General features: G+C 37.9%; 1 protein-coding gene across 8 annotated transcripts in view; it reads left to right on the plus strand.

Annotated features, from left to right (window-relative positions):
* The window catches only part of ZFPM2 (zinc finger protein, FOG family member 2), a 311,941-nt gene that overhangs the window by 195,390 nt on the left and 98,356 nt on the right, over window positions 1-18,195 (plus strand). For all 8 annotated transcript variants that reach the window (XM_065054232.1, XM_065054235.1, XM_005510549.4 and 5 more), the window contains one exon: window positions 10,157-10,268. In XM_065054232.1, the coding sequence (XP_064910304.1) occupies window positions 10,157-10,268 (112 nt within the window). The remainder of the gene's footprint in view (window positions 1-10,156; window positions 10,269-18,195) is intronic.

The following is an 18,195-nucleotide window of genomic DNA, read 5'->3' on the forward strand; positions in this document are numbered from 1 at the left end:
CTAGCAACACACTCACAGGAGGTAATTTAAACTTGTTTTTTAAGGACACAAGAAGCTGATTTTAAAGCCATCCCTAAGAAAATTGTCCTTGATTTTACATTATCCTGGGTAGGTGTTTCAGTTTCTTCCATTATCTAAAATATCCTAGTTTCTGCTTAATAGTGGTGGAATTTTCTACATGGAGATGTAAGGAGGAATTAGGTTTTACCCCATAATTATATATTAAATCAGTGTTAAAATACAGTTGTAATCAAATCCTTTCATATCCCAAGGCCACACATTTGATACAGTACATTGGAAGGTCAGAATACTTAGCTGAGTATACACCCCTTGAGACTCAACAGATGTACAGATACGCGGCCTAATCCCAAAAACACATTCATAAGTCTGGAAGATCAGAATTGAGCCTTAATTCTCTAAAGGACTGCCGCAATGTTGTGTGGTCCTTTCATCCAAATTAGAATGATTCATTATGTCTAGTCCATTAGCACCATCAGGGATAGGTGTGGGCCATAAAATCTGCATTAGGATTTCTAAATATGTCAAGGATAATCTTAAAATGAGATAAACTGAGATGTTTTAACTGAACTAAAAATAATTAATCAAAGTCATACATGTAGACTTCTGGTTGTTGAATCATGCGTTGAACTTCTAACTTAAACCATTATGCTGTCTTAACAAATATAAAACTTGGGAGAGGATTGTATATTGGATTTATACTGTTACTTTAAAGAACCATGTTTCCTGTTGGTAAAGATATATATAAAAATATCTAATAAAAACATACATAAAAATCTAAAAAAAAGGGAAGAAAAATACAGAAGATTTTTTTTTGTTTTCCCCAGTTCTGTTAGGTAGGAATTTATATATAATATTTTATGTGAATTCAGTGCATCCACCACTGAAGTTCAAGTATTGTGTCATGCATATGAGTAGAACCTGTAACTACTAACTACTCTATAGTTCTGTGTAATGGACTGTTTAGAAGGCTTTATGCATGTCCTTTATTTTTGTGTTTTTAATAGATGCCTTAAGTAAAAATAAATACATATAATACATGAAATTTGGACTTCTGGAAATGATGTTTTAAATCATCCATTCCAGGGCAAAAAAAGTTACAAAAGAGAAAAAAATCCAAAATTACTGCAAACCAGAAAAGATTCAGTACCACCACACTGTAACTAAGCTGAAATTGTTCTGGACAGTTTCAGTGTAAATAGCTGAACAGTGGAACTAGTTGAAATTAGTCCATATGCAGTATAAATGTCTTAATGTCTTCTGGAAAAACCTTTGCAATTGTCCCCTTGATTGTCTGGAATATCTGTTGTCACGTTAACTACGTCAGGCCTAAATGATCTTGGTGCAAAGAGAGCAAATGTCAGAAGATTAACAGGGATTGATGGTTTATCCCAGAGTTTAGTCCCTCCACAGTGTAAACTCAATGTTTGCAGAATTGTAGCTGAGCCGTATTGGGCAGAGTATTCATCTATTTAGCACTAAAAATGTTCAGCAAAAGTGAAAGCAGTTACAGTCAAGCAAGTGCATTCAGAATATATTTACTGGCAAAAATCAACGTGGTCTCATTAGTAGAAAGGTAGACCTAATTGTTAGAGTAGACAACAATTTACAATAAGGATGTTAACTCAGAAGGAAAAATGCGCTGATAATTCAGTATGAAAGTGTGCAAGCAGCACTGCTTTATATCTTGTCTAAAGATAAGTTATATAGTGTGTGATTTCATCGGTGCAGGTGCATGTCATCTCTGAAATAGTATTATCCAAAGTATCCAACTTTACAGGCAAGCAGAAAGGTTCAACCGGAGATACCGGAGAACAGTGACACAACAGTGGCTGTGCAACCCACAGGTATCCAACTCACCAGGACAGAGATAATTCACTTTGCACTGTCAAGTTTCAGAGTATCTTCATCATATTTATCATAATGACAGAACCAGCTAAGAATATAATGTCCTCATGCTGGTCACTGTGTAAACATGCAATGCATATATATTTATTTTTATATATCTATATCTATACTGTTTTCCCAAAGAATGAAATGAAAAGGACAGAGAGTAATAGGAGAAATTCAGTGAGGAAGTCAGTCAAGAAAGTGATGGCAAAATACACTGCTGTCCATCCCCTGCCCTTTGTGAAAGGAAGGAGTTATCCAGACATAGTTATTCAGGTGTATACAACAGGGAGGAAAGAAGAAGTTAGGAGGGCAGGGCAGGGGAGGAGCAGCTGAGAAGTGAAGCCAAGTGAAAAGACTTGATAGGAGGGAAGGACAGGGGTAGAAAGCCCATCAACATGGGGTAGTGTGGGCACAGGAAGCTCAGTGAGTGTTCAGAGCTCCAGTTTCCAGGTTTTCCATTCCTGTTCCTATCAGTTGGTTGTCACCTCTTCCAGGACCACATGGCAAGCAGCCAGAAGGAATCGTCAGGACCCTCAACTAGGACCAGGTGCTCTAGAATCTGTATTAATTATTTTAAACCTTTGTAGTTCTAGGGAAGAGTTTGAAGATGAGTTCCAAGGGTATCCTGGATTAAATAGAACAAGCTAAAGTTGCTTTTGACAGCCATTATTCTATACTTAAGTTACAGTGATATATTATTTACTTTTATTTTATAGATTTGAAAAAAGCATTCTAGCTAGGTAATGTGAAATGATCTCAATGTTTAGCATACTTTTAATTTGCATTAGAGACATTCATCAGCAGTCATGTTTGATATTAATAAAATATCTGGAATCATATTGAACTCATGAAAAGTGTTGGAAAATATTAACAGACCTAGAGTGTACTTTGTGCATTTGAATATTTTCTTTGGTCTGCTTTAGGTCTGTGCATATATGGTGAAATATATGTTCAGTTTTGTCACTTGACAAGTGATGATATCTTGGGGTAAACAGCAGGGTTTCTCAGTTGCAGGGAATCCCAGCTGTCTTTGGGATTCCATCTGTGTGTACATTTTTCTCCCTTTCTCCCTTTCTCCCTTTCTCCCTTTCTCCCTTTCTCCCTTTCTCCCTTTCTCCTTTTCTCCTCTCCTCTCCTCTCCTCTCCTCTCCTCTCCTCTCCTCTCCTCTCCTCTCCTCTCCTCTCCTCTCCTCTCCTCTCCAGTAAGAGGAATCCCAAAATAAATAGCCAAATGTAACACATTGTAGAACAGGAACAATGCAAGTTGTTTCACAACCAGCCAGTGCACAGGTGCAGCACTGCTATGTTAACCAATAGTGCTACATGATGAGTAACCAGAGCCCTGGGCAGAAGAGATGTGAGGGCTTTTTCCATCCGCCCTTGTCCAAGATATTAGGATGTATCACTGACCCTTCCTTCTTTTCTCACTAGTTTCATGGCCCATCACAAGCTGCAGTTTCTTTGTCTGTCTTCTTTCTGCCAGTTAGGTGCCAGAACACTGGTTACATCTCTGCAGGTAAACAGGTTCTTGGACTCTCATCATCCAGCCATAAGACAGGCATCTGATGGATGATCCTTGAACACTCCTCTGAAACATGGGATCCCATGACTGTTTTAGTTACTACTTTACAACTTTATCCCAGGCTGTCTGCAGATTTAGGTGAAATTAGCTGCATCTATTACGTTTGGATCAGGTTCTCAAAATTTTTTTTATTTTCATCCTCAAGGACTAAGGATTGCAAAATATCTGTTGCATTTAGTTTAAATTTCTAGATCTCACACATTAGCAGGGGCTGTGAAAACTGAAATTCTGGTGCAATTGGGCAATTTCAGAGTAGATTCATAGAATTGTTTTGGTGTAAAAGACCTTTAAGATCATCAAGTCCGACCATTAACCTAGCACTGTCAAGTCCACCTCTAAATCATGTCCCTGAGAACCTCATCTACGCATCTTTTAAACACCTCCAGGGTTGGTGAGTCAACCACTTCCCTGGGCAGCCTGTTCCAATACCTGACAACTCTTTCAGTGAAGAATTTTTTCCTAATGTCCAATCTAAACCTCCCCTGGCACAACGTGAAGGCATTTCCTCTCGTCCTATCACTTGTAGGTGTTCATAGGCTGGAGACTGCTGTGTCTGCTTTATCTGGTGATATTCGTCATCAGCATGGAGCCACAGCACGAGAAACCTCCTGACATCTCCAGTCTCATGTTCGTGGAGAGGATTTGCCTTTCCATGTCTAGCAAAGAAAGCCAAGGCACTGTGAAGCGCTGCCACAGGCCTTGACTGGCAGGGTTTCCACAGAAGCCCTTGAGATAAATATTCTTCCAAGACTGAATCCTTGGAAAAAGATAAGAGTGTTCTGGGAAGCTATAGAAATCGAAAGAAGTCTAATTGATTGCACAAATCAATGACAAAATGAGGGTCAGTCCACTGGGCTGTTTGGATGGGCTTGTCTTAGGGTTTGATGAGTTTGTAATCAGGTTTATGATAAAGAAATTCATTGAGACAGTCAATATAAGTGTGAGATAATGAAGTGAAGTTACCACTCTTCTTATTCAAAAACATCTTAAAACAAATATTAATTAATTAGGGGTAGTTTGTGACCTATGCAAACTCTGCTATTGCTCGGTCTAGAATGATCGCTTAGGAGACCTTCCCAACTTAAAAAGTTTTGCTGTGTGGAGTATGGTGACCACCAAAGGAGAACTGAACCTCTTATGAGGAGATGTTCTGCAGTTTCAGCATGTCAGAAGGCATGTCAACTGTGTGACAATCAAATTGAATTTAAATTTCATTTCAAAGTAGAAACCTCCATCGGTGTGTTAACTGGTGTTTTTCTATCCCAGACTCATATCTGAAGGTACCTGAGGTACATTCACAGCTCTTCTCCCAGTTAAGTCTTGTTTTTAACTGCTGTATAAAGTAACATTGCACAGTGGGGCATGAGAACTTTCTCCAAGGGCACAAAGACGTTTTGGTAAACTTGTGTATCTTTCATGGGAGCTCAGGCTCTGTGGAAGATTTAGAGAGAAAATCTGCTTGCAGGAACCAAAATACAATTAGAAACAAAGCCCTTGAGTATTTTAAGTCTTCAGCAGCTTTCCTCTGTTTCGGTGAGAGTACTATAAAGAAGTAGTTTTGACATTATAGAGCCCTGGAGTGCTTTAAGAAAAAAAAGGTGAAGAGAAAAATATATTGATTTTTCAATGAATGGTACATCTCCTTGAATAATGTTGAGCACTTACTGGAAGACCATGGCTGGGACAGGATGTTTGTGTCACAGCGATTTACTGAACATCAGCTCAGTGCCTATTTCTTGTTCTGGCACAGCTGCTTAGAAAACAGCTAGCAACGATCAGGCGTTTGACATCAGAATTTCATAGATTTCAAACAACTTGCTCATACCATATTTTTCTTAAGCGTGGGGGTTTCCTCAAGCTTCTGCCAGGCCACACACATCATATGTTAGAAATCTTTGCAGGGAAGAGCCCATCTAACATTACTTGTCGGCACTGATTCCTTTTAGCGAGAGCGCAAAACTATTTTCGGCCTGCTCTGATGGCTATTTTTATCGCCATTAACCTCTTGACTGAATATAAACATTTATTGAGGGTTACATCCCTTGTTTGTCCACTTCCTTCAAAGGTTAGTGAAAAGTGGATGCCTGCCTGACCTCTTTTATCCTCATTAGCTGATTCTAATTGTTCCCTGAGAGATCACATTTTTGACCCTGTTTGTCCTTGTCAAATTCATCTAGTTATGGCACAAAGACATTAGCAGAAATTGTATTTACAGGTAAAAATTACTCAAGTGTAGAATATATACTTACCTAGTGCAGAGAAGTGAACAATATGGTAGCTGGATAATGCGCCCTCATTTCCAAAATGTGATGTTACTATTGTATGGCCTCAACTTATGGGCATCTGTGCTAGCAGATCCCTATGATTGTACTTAGGCAATTGGCAGAAGGTTTTTTAAGTTTTTGAGTGATTTGGAGCAGTTCTTTTGGAGGGAGAAACAAAATTTTGTTTGGTCTTTGAAGTCTTATTTTTAAGCAGCTGTAATATTGTTGTTCCTGCATCAAGAAAGCTTTTTGTAAAAGGTTACCTTTCTTAAGTTAGAATTATTCCTGATAACACTGAAAAAACCCATAGGATAAAATAACTAACACCTCCCACTGCTGCTGCCACCATTTTGGGAATGACCAACTAAATGTTACAGTACAACAATTAAGTCTTATGAATTAAAGGATTATTTTCATAGTACTCTCAGAGTCAGAGAATGAACATACTTCAAGTGGGATGGTGTCCCAAAGCTAAAGAGCAGCCATGAAGAACATGTTGCCCTGCCAAGAGTTTCTTCTGTTTCAAGCCAAGAGTGACCTTTTTCATGTTGCTCGGTGGGTCTCAGCTGTGGGTGTATAGTTGGGGCAAAGGACCTGGCAGGTCTCAATTAGGTATCTCAGACAGACAGGTCCCAGGCTTCAGAGGTTGCAGCCAGTGCCTTAAATCCCACAGACATATAGTGCAGGTTTAAAAGCACTGGTGCAATGTGCTCAAAGCATGATATCCTCCTTTACGAGCGGGTTGCCGCATTCTGCACCAGCTTCAGCTTTCAAATGGATTTAAAATGTAGCCTCAGGTATAGCGCATTGCAGTAGTCTAATCTTGAGGTGATAAAGGCATGACTGATTTAACCATAGCTTCTTGTTATCTTGGACTGGGGTCTTTTCACTTTAACCATTTTAGGGAAATGGCCTTTCCTGAATCAGCAGGCTTGCTTCAATTCTTACTATGTAATAAGGCACAACAAGAGCAAGCCTTTGTCAGTGGTGAACACCTCCTGTGAACATGTGAACCTCACAGGATGCCAGACCCAAAGAACTGCTGTGGCGGTCCTGACTCATCTTACAGCTCACACAATATGCCTGTGAGGTACTTCAAAGGGAAGCCACTGCCTGTCTCCCTTAGTGGAGCTGCCAAGCTTTATAAGCAGCCAGGGCCTTGTGAAGTTTTGCTTTCATATTAAAAAAAGTTTGTTTACATATCTGTGCAGCTTGGGAGCAGAGCTATGGGAGAATGGGAAATTCTTTTGAGGTGTCCACCAGCTCTTCTGGGCTAGCAGAGCTGTGAGACGAAACACCCTGTCCCTGTTCCTCCTCCAGCCTATCTCTAGTGCCTAGAGACCACTCACAGCTGCTCAATTGGTTACAACTTTTACTGCCAACAACCTGGAAGCTGATGTAGTGATCTCCATGTAGTTCTTTAAGTTTCAAAAATGGGATGGCAAAGCAGACCTGCGTCCTGACAGCTGGTGCTCAATCTACCTGCTGCTGCTGCTTCACCTCTGAAGGGAAGAAGCACCAGCCTGGGCTCTGCTTTGTCTAGAACAAAGAGGGGCAGTGGCCTGGGACTAGTCCTGCCGCTTACTAAAAGAGAAATTAATCTCCGTGAGAAAGTCAAACGGTACCTCTGCTTATTGTTTCTTCCTCAGCAGTATGTATCATCCTTTCTCATGACGTATTATTTGTCCCGTCTATGTAGATAATAAACTATTGCCCAGCACAAGAAAATCCTGATATTATTTGAGGTGTTTTGGTACCACTTTAATGCAAATAATACGCTTATAGATAGAATCATAGAATTATTCTGGTTGGAAGAGACTCTCAAGATCATCGAGTCCAACCATAACCTAACTCTAGCACTAAACCATGTCCCTAAGAACCTTGTCTGTATGCCTTTTAAACACCTCCGGAATGAGAGACACAGTCAAATGTCAAATGTGTGGGAACAAGAAAACCAGAAATAGGAATTAGATCTTCTGCAAATTAAGTAAATGATCCCTTCTGCACTTAAAATACAGAATTTTGTTTTGTTCTGTTATGTTTTTTTAACTTGGCCTCCAACTGAAAAATACAGACTTGTTTAAAATGTCTTAATCATTTATAGTGTACTTGGAAAAGTCCACTATCTGGATAATATTGCACTGTCTTTTGATTGTACTTGTGATTGACAGAGACTGCAAGCACATAGAAGCACAAAAAACACATTAAAGGTTTGACTGAAATGGCAGTAGGAGAAATGAAACATGGTAGGAACATGTCCTAGTCCTCCTCTTTGTTATTGCTATGCAGTCATGGTTGCCAACAGTCATGCTAAAGCTTGTATTTAATATGGTATGATTCTCAGCTATGTGAAGAATAGCCACTCCTCCTTGTTTCCATAGCAGCCTTAGCGCTGTTTTGGTGTAAATGACACTAAAGTCCAGACTTTTCTGTTTTAGGAGATGGAGATGATACTTTGATTACCTTTCATCTCATTTCTTGCAAATCTTTTTCAGTTCGTGCCTCATTTACATCATTATTTTCTGTGCAGTCCATACATAAATATTTTGCACTGATTTTATAATTGGTAATATCAGACTTCTTGATAATCTATACATGAACTTAACCAAATTAAAATTAGAAATTCCATTCATTCCATTTAATTTCAAACGTGAGCAGTTGGGTTGACTTTTGTAACGCTTCGTATAAGCAAACACACTTTCTGCAACTTCCTGTAGAAAAAGCAGTATTAACAATTAAAACATTGCATGTCTCTTGTTGCAGCGGTTTTACACTAGGTAGGTATATTGTTGCTAGCTGTTACATTCATTTTTACTAAGTTAATTCTTCATTTATATCTGTTTTTTTCCAACACTTCTGAAAGATGAATAGTGTCATGGAGTGCATATAGAAGAAGTGTGACTTATGCATAAACATTGGTATGAAAAATGCAAAACATAAAATGCAAATTAAGCCAGAAATACTATATTTGATAACACAGTATTGGAGAAGAAACAGATAAAAAATATCTGAAAATGTGAAGAACTGTGACATTCAGTGCATCTTGCTACCTTTTTTCATTAAAATATTGATATATCATAAATTATATTAAATATATCTTATATAAGAGTATTAATTTTATCTTATATAACTAAATATTGAAAATAATATTTTATTTTCAATAAATACTTTTGTGTATATTTTGGATATGTAATATGTACTATAGTAACTCTTAATATACTTCGCTACATTTCTAGAACACTCATAGATAATAAATGTGGCCAATGCATCTGGAATGTTCATATAAATATATGATTTTCCATATCTTAACATTTTTAACTCTCTTAATCATACAGAATATCAGAATAGAACAAGGCTGGAGCTAACTAGAGAATCATTTGTGGAATATAAAAATAATTGATCAAATTCGCTTTAAAAAGGTTGGAATATATTAGACAGAATTATGTCCCAGGAAAAAAAAATCAAAGTTATGTAGTGACTGTTGTACTTTGTACTCTCTGTTGTGGTTTCGTGCTATATGCAGAGAAAAAATAATTGTGAATGATAGAAGTGTAAGTGGCATCTCAGTGCCACAAGCTGACAAAGTCAGGATTACCCACAGGATTTGTTGCCATTTGATTAGTAAAATGAGTTAAAAGTTAATAAATTTAAAGCTTCTACCTTATCTCCTCAAATACCAAATTCTCAAAATCTAGAATCTGAAATATACAGAGGAGATGGTTTTGTTAAATGTGCATCTCCTTGCCTGCACACCTTTCAAGTGCAATGGATGTCACGCTTTACTTCTATGCCTTTGAATTTAGTAGTACAACTTATTTTATAGTCTTTTTGGAGACAAAGAGTAGTGAATCATTAACATTATTATTATTGTTTCTAACACAGTAAAATCACACATCAACACTTAGCAAAAGCAGAAAAATTCCATTATCCATTCACAACAATTTCATATGATAATACAAATGTTAGCCAGGACAGATCTTTGAAATGGATACCGATTCTTTAAATTCTTTCCTGTCTGTTTCAGGAAATAGTGAGATCCTGTTGATAATGAAGTACAATGTGTCTAAAGTTCACTTCTAAACACTTGGCTCTTTGCTGTGAAAGTCATCTACATTCCCTTTATAATTCTGAGCCACCAGAGATCTGTTTAATCTTGGAGATCTGATCCAATATCATTCGGAAAAATCCTTGATAATAGTTTCACCATTCAATCAGTGAAAGAATACACAAGCTTCCTGCTTGTGTATTCTTAAAAAAACTCGTGAGGCAGGGGAATAAGACCTTGGCTTATGGGTTTGGAGATTTTGTTGTTTGCAAATAAAATTATTATTACTATTATTATTCAAGTTCTTAATCAAGGCAAGCAAATGGCATCTGTTTGTTATCATCCTTCCTACAGAAGACAAAGGCTTCAGTCCCTATGGTACTGACTGCTGGCCCCAAGTGGTTGCTGGATGTGACTTGGCAAGGAGTAGAAGACAACAAAAACAACTGCATTGTGTACAGCAAAGGTAAACACAAACTGATTTTTTTTCTCTATTTTCCTGTGTAAAGTACTGAGATAAAAATATACCTGTTGCATAATAGGAAAATGTAGTTCGTCTCCCTTTAAATTTGAAACAGTTTTCATTCCCTTTTTCCTCTCATGCTGTGGTTTTGCCTTTTTTTCTTTCTTTTTTTTCTTTTAATGATGCAAAAACTCCACATGGTGTCTGTAGTATACTAAGTGCCTTGCAAACACAGAAGGACGTCAGCTGACATAAGACATACCATCCATTTCTCTCTGAGATTTAGTGCCTCTTGGGAAACATCAGTAAAATCTATACACTTTAAATAGATGAATTCTTTCTGACATTTTATTGGACATACTGGATAGCATTTCTCTAAGTTACATTACATTATAGACTACTAACTGAAATCTGGTTTTATAAGAAGAATGTGAACTTGATTGGACTATGATAAGGCTTCATGTCAGCATGGTAACAGAAGATAACTGGAACTGTATTTCAGGGTTGTCACCTCTGACATTCCAGTCTGTGTGTAGTGGCATGACATGATGATGCTTCACTGGAATGTACTGGCTAGTGGCAATGCATATCATTTCTGTCTTATGTGGATTGTCAGATTCCTCAAGTCAGTATGAGTTCTTACGAAGCCCCCCAAACATGCTTTGTCTAACCTACCACATCTAACAGCTACTTTGGATCAAGATGAAAAAGGCTTTTATCTTGCATCTTGAACCAACTCAAAGAGCCTTGGGTTCACTCCATACTGCCATGGACTATGCACTTTGGTCAGTCACTGTGAAAGCTTCGTAAATGTGGTTATGGTATCATTACAGAATGTTTTAAAAAAAAAATTAAAAAGCCACCACTTGAATACATGTAATAAGAATAACTTTAGCGTAGCTGGTTTTGTTATTCCCCCTGAAGATCAGGTTGCTAAACTATGACTTTCCTTCCTTGTATTTCAGTCGCCAATCTCAGCACTTTGTAAATACTTCAGAACATGCACTGTTCTTGTTTAATTTCTTTTAGGTTTTATTTCTAACCAAACAGACCTACTGAGATCAAAGATTTGTTTGCTGAGGCAACCTAGTGACCATTTCAGCATACAAGCATCCAGGCAAATAAGCACCCATATCAATATATTAACATACAAAACACTAATCAAAACATCAAAGCCTCCTAAAAACTTACTAGAAACAATTACAACTTGTTCCTATAATCATTGCAATTTATACACTTATAAGAGGATTGCTTTTAAACTGCCACAAGCCTTTGAAAGTTGAAACGCTGAAAACAGGGAATTTGCATGTTAAAAATGAGTTGCACACCAGGGTCTTATAAATTCTTTCTATTATAATTACAGAATGCCAACACGTTCATTCTGCAACCTGAAACACCTGCAGTAGTAGAGAGCTGGGCTCACATCTAAAAAGGGTTGAGCTGCCCTTCATTCACAGCTTGCTGGTTGCTGCCCAAGTGGGAGAAGCAGCAAAGTGCTCTCAGTAATACAGCAAAGCTTTTCTCGTGAATCCAGAGCTGCAGTTTGCTTTTCATACTATCGAATACTCACAGGCAAACTTTTCTGCAACAACTTTTTAATGTAATGGGAAATTACTTTCACTCCAAAATACAGCTTCTGCAAATTCCCATAGGATGATGTCTTATCTAGTATTACATTCTTTCTGTAATTATAATAATACTTAGCACATATATACCAGTAAGGCTTTTCATCTTCAAAGTACTTTACAAACACTAACTAATTCATTAGACAGTTTCAGTGCTATCTGTCTGATTTAATCTATTTAAATACACTTTTTTTTTTTTTTTTTCAAATACTAAAAACTTTCTTCAGTTTGGTGCAATTTGAGTAGCCCAAAACATTACTTTTTTTATTCAAGCGTGCTGGATTTTATTTCACTGATGGTGCTGGTTATTTTAGTACTTGGCTAACGAGGTGTTGTGAGACAGTCATACAGTGCTCAGGGTGAACTCTGTTATCTCTACTGCAGATGTGTATTATAACTGAAGTTGAGGGTAAATTTGAGCCCTAATTTATGAATACATGTTAAAAACCTGCTACTTAACTAATGTGGAAAATAAGTTGTAGATATGCTTTACCTTCACTGCATTCTGTTCATCTCTTTGCACTTTGAGTCGGCTGCTCTGTCGTTCATTAAGCACCTACGCTTCCCTTGAGCCATGCTTGGATTTTTGTACTAGAAAGATTAATTGGCTTGGATCACAAAACAATGTCAAATAGAAGATGGTAAAATAAATAAATAGAATAATGTTTCTTCCTTCAATTTGTATCTCATCATTCCAGATTACATTGCCTTGATTTGTGTTAGCGTTCTGTCTCCTATAGTGCCATTACTTCTAATGAAATGGTGTCAGCTGGCATGTAGTTGTAATTTGATGTTATGTTGTAGTTGCATGTGTATAATTTTGTTAGTTTGCTTAGCAATACATTGTTATTTCTGAAAGCAATTAGCTGAACAAATGTGTGGAATTATACATGTAGGGGATTTGGTCACCAGGGAGCTGTTTTCCTTACTATACCCAAGTTGAGATGAGAGGAGTAGATTGGAACATTTCTAAAGGAAAACAAGTTTGAGAATTAGCTAACAGTACATCATCCTGGATAGTCAGTTGCTGACTTGGAAGGACATGCTGTATTTCCTTTTAGCTTATTACAGTGATATCTTTGAGAACCGAATTTCCCCCAGATCTTTGAGGAGACCATAGCAATGTCCGCCTCATGTCAGTTTGCTAGAAGCTGTGGGCACTGTAGACACCCATGCATTGCACACAGAATGATCATGGGGAGAGGAGTCTGGCATGTGGTTCCTATTGAAAGCAACTCTGACCTGACCAGCTAACTACCTACCTGCCTTCAAAACTCTCCATAAAATATTTTCCCTAGGCAAGCAAACACAAAAAGTATGTGTGCATGTATGTATATGTATTATGTACATATATAGGATTACATTGCTAAGTTATTACAGTGGAATTACAATTCATCTTCTATATAAATTTTTAGATGAAGAAACTGGTTATTTAAAAGCATACATCAGAGTACATTCAGAGTGAATAGCTATGAAATAACTATTCAGTATTTGAAATTAATTCTATTTAGTCTAGGACCACTTATTTCTTTCTGTACTTTTTATAACTACATTTCTCCAATACAAGGACGAATTAGAAAAGGGAAAAACAGTTCATTATTATCCCTCTTTACAAGCTCTGACACAAGCTGGCTACTCATGGCATGTGCTGTTTTCCCATTCTGTTTTTTTGAAAGGAAACTTTTACAACTGTAATTACATTTAAAAGACATGCTCTTTTTATTTTAATATTTATTTCAAACTCCTCTCGTGTTTCAAATATAGTCTGTTCAATAATTTAAGAGATGTCCTAGAAACAGCATCTGAAATTTTAGAGACATATTTTAGGAACTGTACCCTATCTAGAATTATAAATATGTGCTTTTCAGAAAACAGTTGCAGAGTTTCAGTAATTCAAGCAAGATACATTGGTGGGAAGTATTAATGCATGAACGATATGTTCATTGCAACGCAGTGTACTTGAGAAGCAGTTGTACCTACCAGCGTTGTGGGCCAGACCTGGTAAATCTCTAAGACCAGAGGTAGGAGTCCCCTCACAACCTAGGAAGGAGCTGGGGTATTAGCTGCAAATCTTCCACTGGGACTGTAAGGGATTTTGTAAATGAATTACAACTGAATAGGATAGAATAGGAAGGGTGTAAAAAATACAGTTGCACAGACTAAAAACTGTGCTCATATAGCAGACAGTTTTCTAGCTATTATTAAAGCCATTTATGTGAAATGTATGGATACCGTATGTTTAGTGGCATTGTTAAAACAGGGTGTCTGTACAAATATTTAGCTGTGGGAATTATAAAATCATAAGGCGATTAAGTTAGCTAGTTGTGAAATTCCAATATTGCTTTTTAAATGACTTCAGGATATAGGAGGTGCTAAGGTTATTATCTGTTATCAGGAATACAGCGGAATTGTACGACTGGATAATAACTAAACAACTGACACAATGTAAAATTACATTATCAGTGTGTTAAAACAAAATTGCGCCCTAAAGGAGTCTACATGCCAGCTCAGAGCTGCAGTGTAATTATGCTTAACTCTGATAATTAAAATACAACGGAGATCAACAGAATCATTTTCATTAAGAAAATTATTAATGATGATGGTATAACAGTAATTGATTGCAGAGCACCACAGGATAACTCTGCGCAGGAAAACCAACATGTTTAACGTGTGTCTGGGCCGGTCGGGGGGCATCTCGTCCCACCGAGCACATGTGCTGGGCAGGTGGCAGCTGTGGGTACGTCCCCTGCTGCAACCCCGCTCAGAAAATGGCTGTTCCACCAGGGACGGGTGCTGGGGGACGGGGCGGTGGGACGGGGTCAGGATCGGCTGCCGAAAGGGAGGCGGCTGCTGGCAGCAGCTCACATGCTTCTCAAGCCGCCCGTCATCTCATTTCACGTGAAGCGGTGTTGGATTTTGCATTTCCATTAGTGATTTACTGATGTTATTTCCTCCTCTGCCTGGCCTCACTGAGTAGTTTATGCCCTTCGTTATTTCTGAGAGGATGCGGGAGGAGGGAAAAAACCCATCCTGGCCCCAGAGTGGTTGCACAGGCACCGTGTGACATCTTAGTAAGTAATTCCACAGGATGGTCCCGTTAATTGTCCCGATGGTGCGAACACATATCAAATGCCATAAAAAGCCTCCATCTTTCCCTAAGTGAAATCGCAGCCAGTGCCCACTGAGCGACTCTAACAAATTCCTGACTGGGGAGGATGTTGCCTAAGGGTAAGATCCGAGAATTGTGATTTTCTTTTGGTGAACACAAAACCGGGGGGTTGGAGGGGGGGCAAATTCAGGGGAGTGTTTCTCCACACAGCTAAGGGATGGGTGCTTGCTCAAACAGATGCTGCATTTGAAAGCTGCCCAAAAAAGTCTATTCTCCAATCACAATAGAGAACAAGCCTGCTAGGGTGGATTTACAGGATGAGATTAGTTAAAATGACAGCTGCCCACACTGAAACTGTGTCATGTAGCTAATTTATAAATAGAAACTGGAGGAGAGGCAGCACACAGGAGAGGGCTGAGCAGAAGTCAGGTTGGAAGCAGTTCTTCCCCTGCTGTGCTGCCCAGTGGTTGCCTTAAAATAAGTCAATAAATATATAATTGTTTACTTTACTGGTACTGGGATGAGTTGTTTCGCTGACATATGTGCCATGCATTGAAGATACAAGAAGAGGTTACATGAAATTACTAGTAAGACTTCTTGGCAATTTTTAATTAATTTTGCTAATTTAAAGTAGGCACTCTTTTTTAACTTAAAGGAAAAGTCGGTTGTGACAACAGAAGGGTTCTTACATATTTCTTTAGTGAGAGAGGTTTGCTTTTCTTAATTGTTCTGTGAGATCCTTCATACCATGTTTTCCCCAGCAAATGAGCTTTCAGCTAGCAAATACTTTGTTTTTTTTTCCCGGCAACTTCAGGCAATGTAATGGTACATTGTGCCACAGACACATAACAGCAGAGACCCTTATGAGACACAGGTCAAACATCATAAGGAGTTTAAACACTGCTGCATTAGAATATGAGTATATTTTGGTTTGGGTCAGAGAACAAGTTGTTTAATAGGCCAAAGGTTAACTTGGAGCATATGTTTTAGATTGCAAGTAGCTTCTTTCCACATACTATTAAAAGCAAATAGAGTGAATTTACTTAGTCTGTTCCACATGGACAGTCAGAAAGCTGTAGTATCTGCTGTCCCTCTGGATGCCTCCATTAGATGAACAATGTGCTGAAGCCTTTGTGGTGCTACAGCTTTCTGTTCTTTCTTCCTATCCACTGACAAAAAAATCTGAGTTTTTAACAAAATGCATGTGATGCTTATCCTAATATCAAAGGTCCACAGAAAAGCTTGGTTTACATTTCATTTTCAAAAACACTGAAAAATTGCAAAATGTTTCTTAAGAGAAGTATGATTGTGTGTATAATGCTTACATAGACGGCTGTCTCTACAAGGGCAATATACCTTCACAGCCATTGGAAGAAAGTCTCATGGATACAGGCATAAAGATGTGGTTGGTAGGCAAGTAGATGGCACCATTTGTGTCAGTTTTTGCAGGAATGTTGAAAAGAGAGGATGCCTAATAACACTGTAGCAAACAAAACTTTTGCAAATGAGTGCTGCTGCTTTCCTCTCTAAAGGAGAATATACCTTATCCCCATGACTAGTGATATTTATTGCTCGCTAATGGCAGGCAGTGTTGTGAACTTAATTCAGACACAGTTTGGCTTCAAAGAACTCACAAAGCAGGATTGTACTTTCTCCTTATTTTTATTTTTTACCTATGCAAATAGATCCAATGGGGGATTATCTGCTTGAGGGAGTTTAAAGGTCAGGGCCTTGTATATGGTTTTAATTATCTACAAGAAAAAGATTATTTTATGCATCTTTATGGAATTAGTATAATATGCATATAATAGCATACAGTGAATTATTACATGCCCTCTAAATTCTAAGTATGTAGATAATAAAGGGAAGATTACAAGAAATGCACGGGGAAAGCTATATTTCCACTTTCAATATGAAAATGCTTTTGTTCATTATTAGTGCATTTCATTTACAGAGCAGCCAAGTGATACTTTAAGTTGTTCTTATATGTATGTTGGTTTGTTTTGTTGTTTTGGGGTTTTTTTTTTGTGTGTGTTCTTTTTATCATTTATTGTGTAGTTTATTTCATGGTTTGAAGTTGGAATTACTTTTCATTTGAGGAGTCAAGAAAATAGGCACAGTATTGACATGATTTGCACAGAAAAGCTGTAAACCAAGTCTAACACTCACCTATGAGTACATGTTCAGGATAGAAAATAAGCCCAGTTTGTACTTCATGCTGGGATCGTGTGAAAAATATTGCTTCAGCCATTCAGACCACTGGCAAAAATGAATGCAAACATCATGCAGAGATTTTCTTTTCAAGATATGTATTTGCCCCTCATATGTCTAACTCAGTTGCAGTAAAATCAGTCATTTAGAAATCTTTTTAAGAAAAATACTGTCATTATTTTCAGGCTATGACATAGATGTTGAATGTGGTTTATTTTCTTTTTAATTTTTTTTCAATCCATTATGCTAAATAAACATTGAGGACTGCAGTAAACCTTGTGACCCCTGTGGCTCATTGTAGCGTTACCTCTGTCATCTTCCCTGCAAAGCAAAAGGGAAGGAAAAAGCCTCCAAATTTGCTGAGCCACACATTTCAAGTTGTCGACAACCCCATCCACAGGAAAACAGAAGAAAATATATATGCACTCTGTCCTGTCAAAAGGCTTTCGCCTTATCTTGAGAGACTGTCAGGGCAGGAACATCATGGAATGGACAGGAGTCTATTAAATTAATAAGCTGCTGGATGGTGTCTGGAGAGTTATGATGCTCCATAAATCCAGTTTGATCATGGTGGACAAGGTTTAAATCTGCAGCCTTCTAATACACATCCAGGTCCTGGATTGCATTTGAAGTTTTGTGCTGGAGACACAGAGATAGTCCTGAAGCTTGTGAATTAAGATTTATCTTTTTTTCATACTTTTTTTTTTTTTCCTACACTTCTTGACAAAAATGAAAACACCTTAGGGATCCTGGCAAATGTTGCTGTTTGAAATGAAAGAGCTGTTGTCAAGGTGAAACCATGACCTAGAAGCCTAAAATCAAACCTTGGCCATTCTTTTCAGGCAGTTCCATAGGTGCTGAGTATAAAATGTCTGTATGGGAGGAAATGGGGCTGGATTCATCTGCAGCCTGTTTTACAATGATTCCTGTCAATTATTCCTACTGTGTATTTGTGACACAAGACAAACTAATGCTGTGCTGTGTA

Source organism: Columba livia, chromosome 2 (assembly GCF_036013475.1).
Source record: "Columba livia isolate bColLiv1 breed racing homer chromosome 2, bColLiv1.pat.W.v2, whole genome shotgun sequence".
NCBI lineage: Eukaryota > Metazoa > Chordata > Aves > Columbiformes > Columbidae > Columba > Columba livia.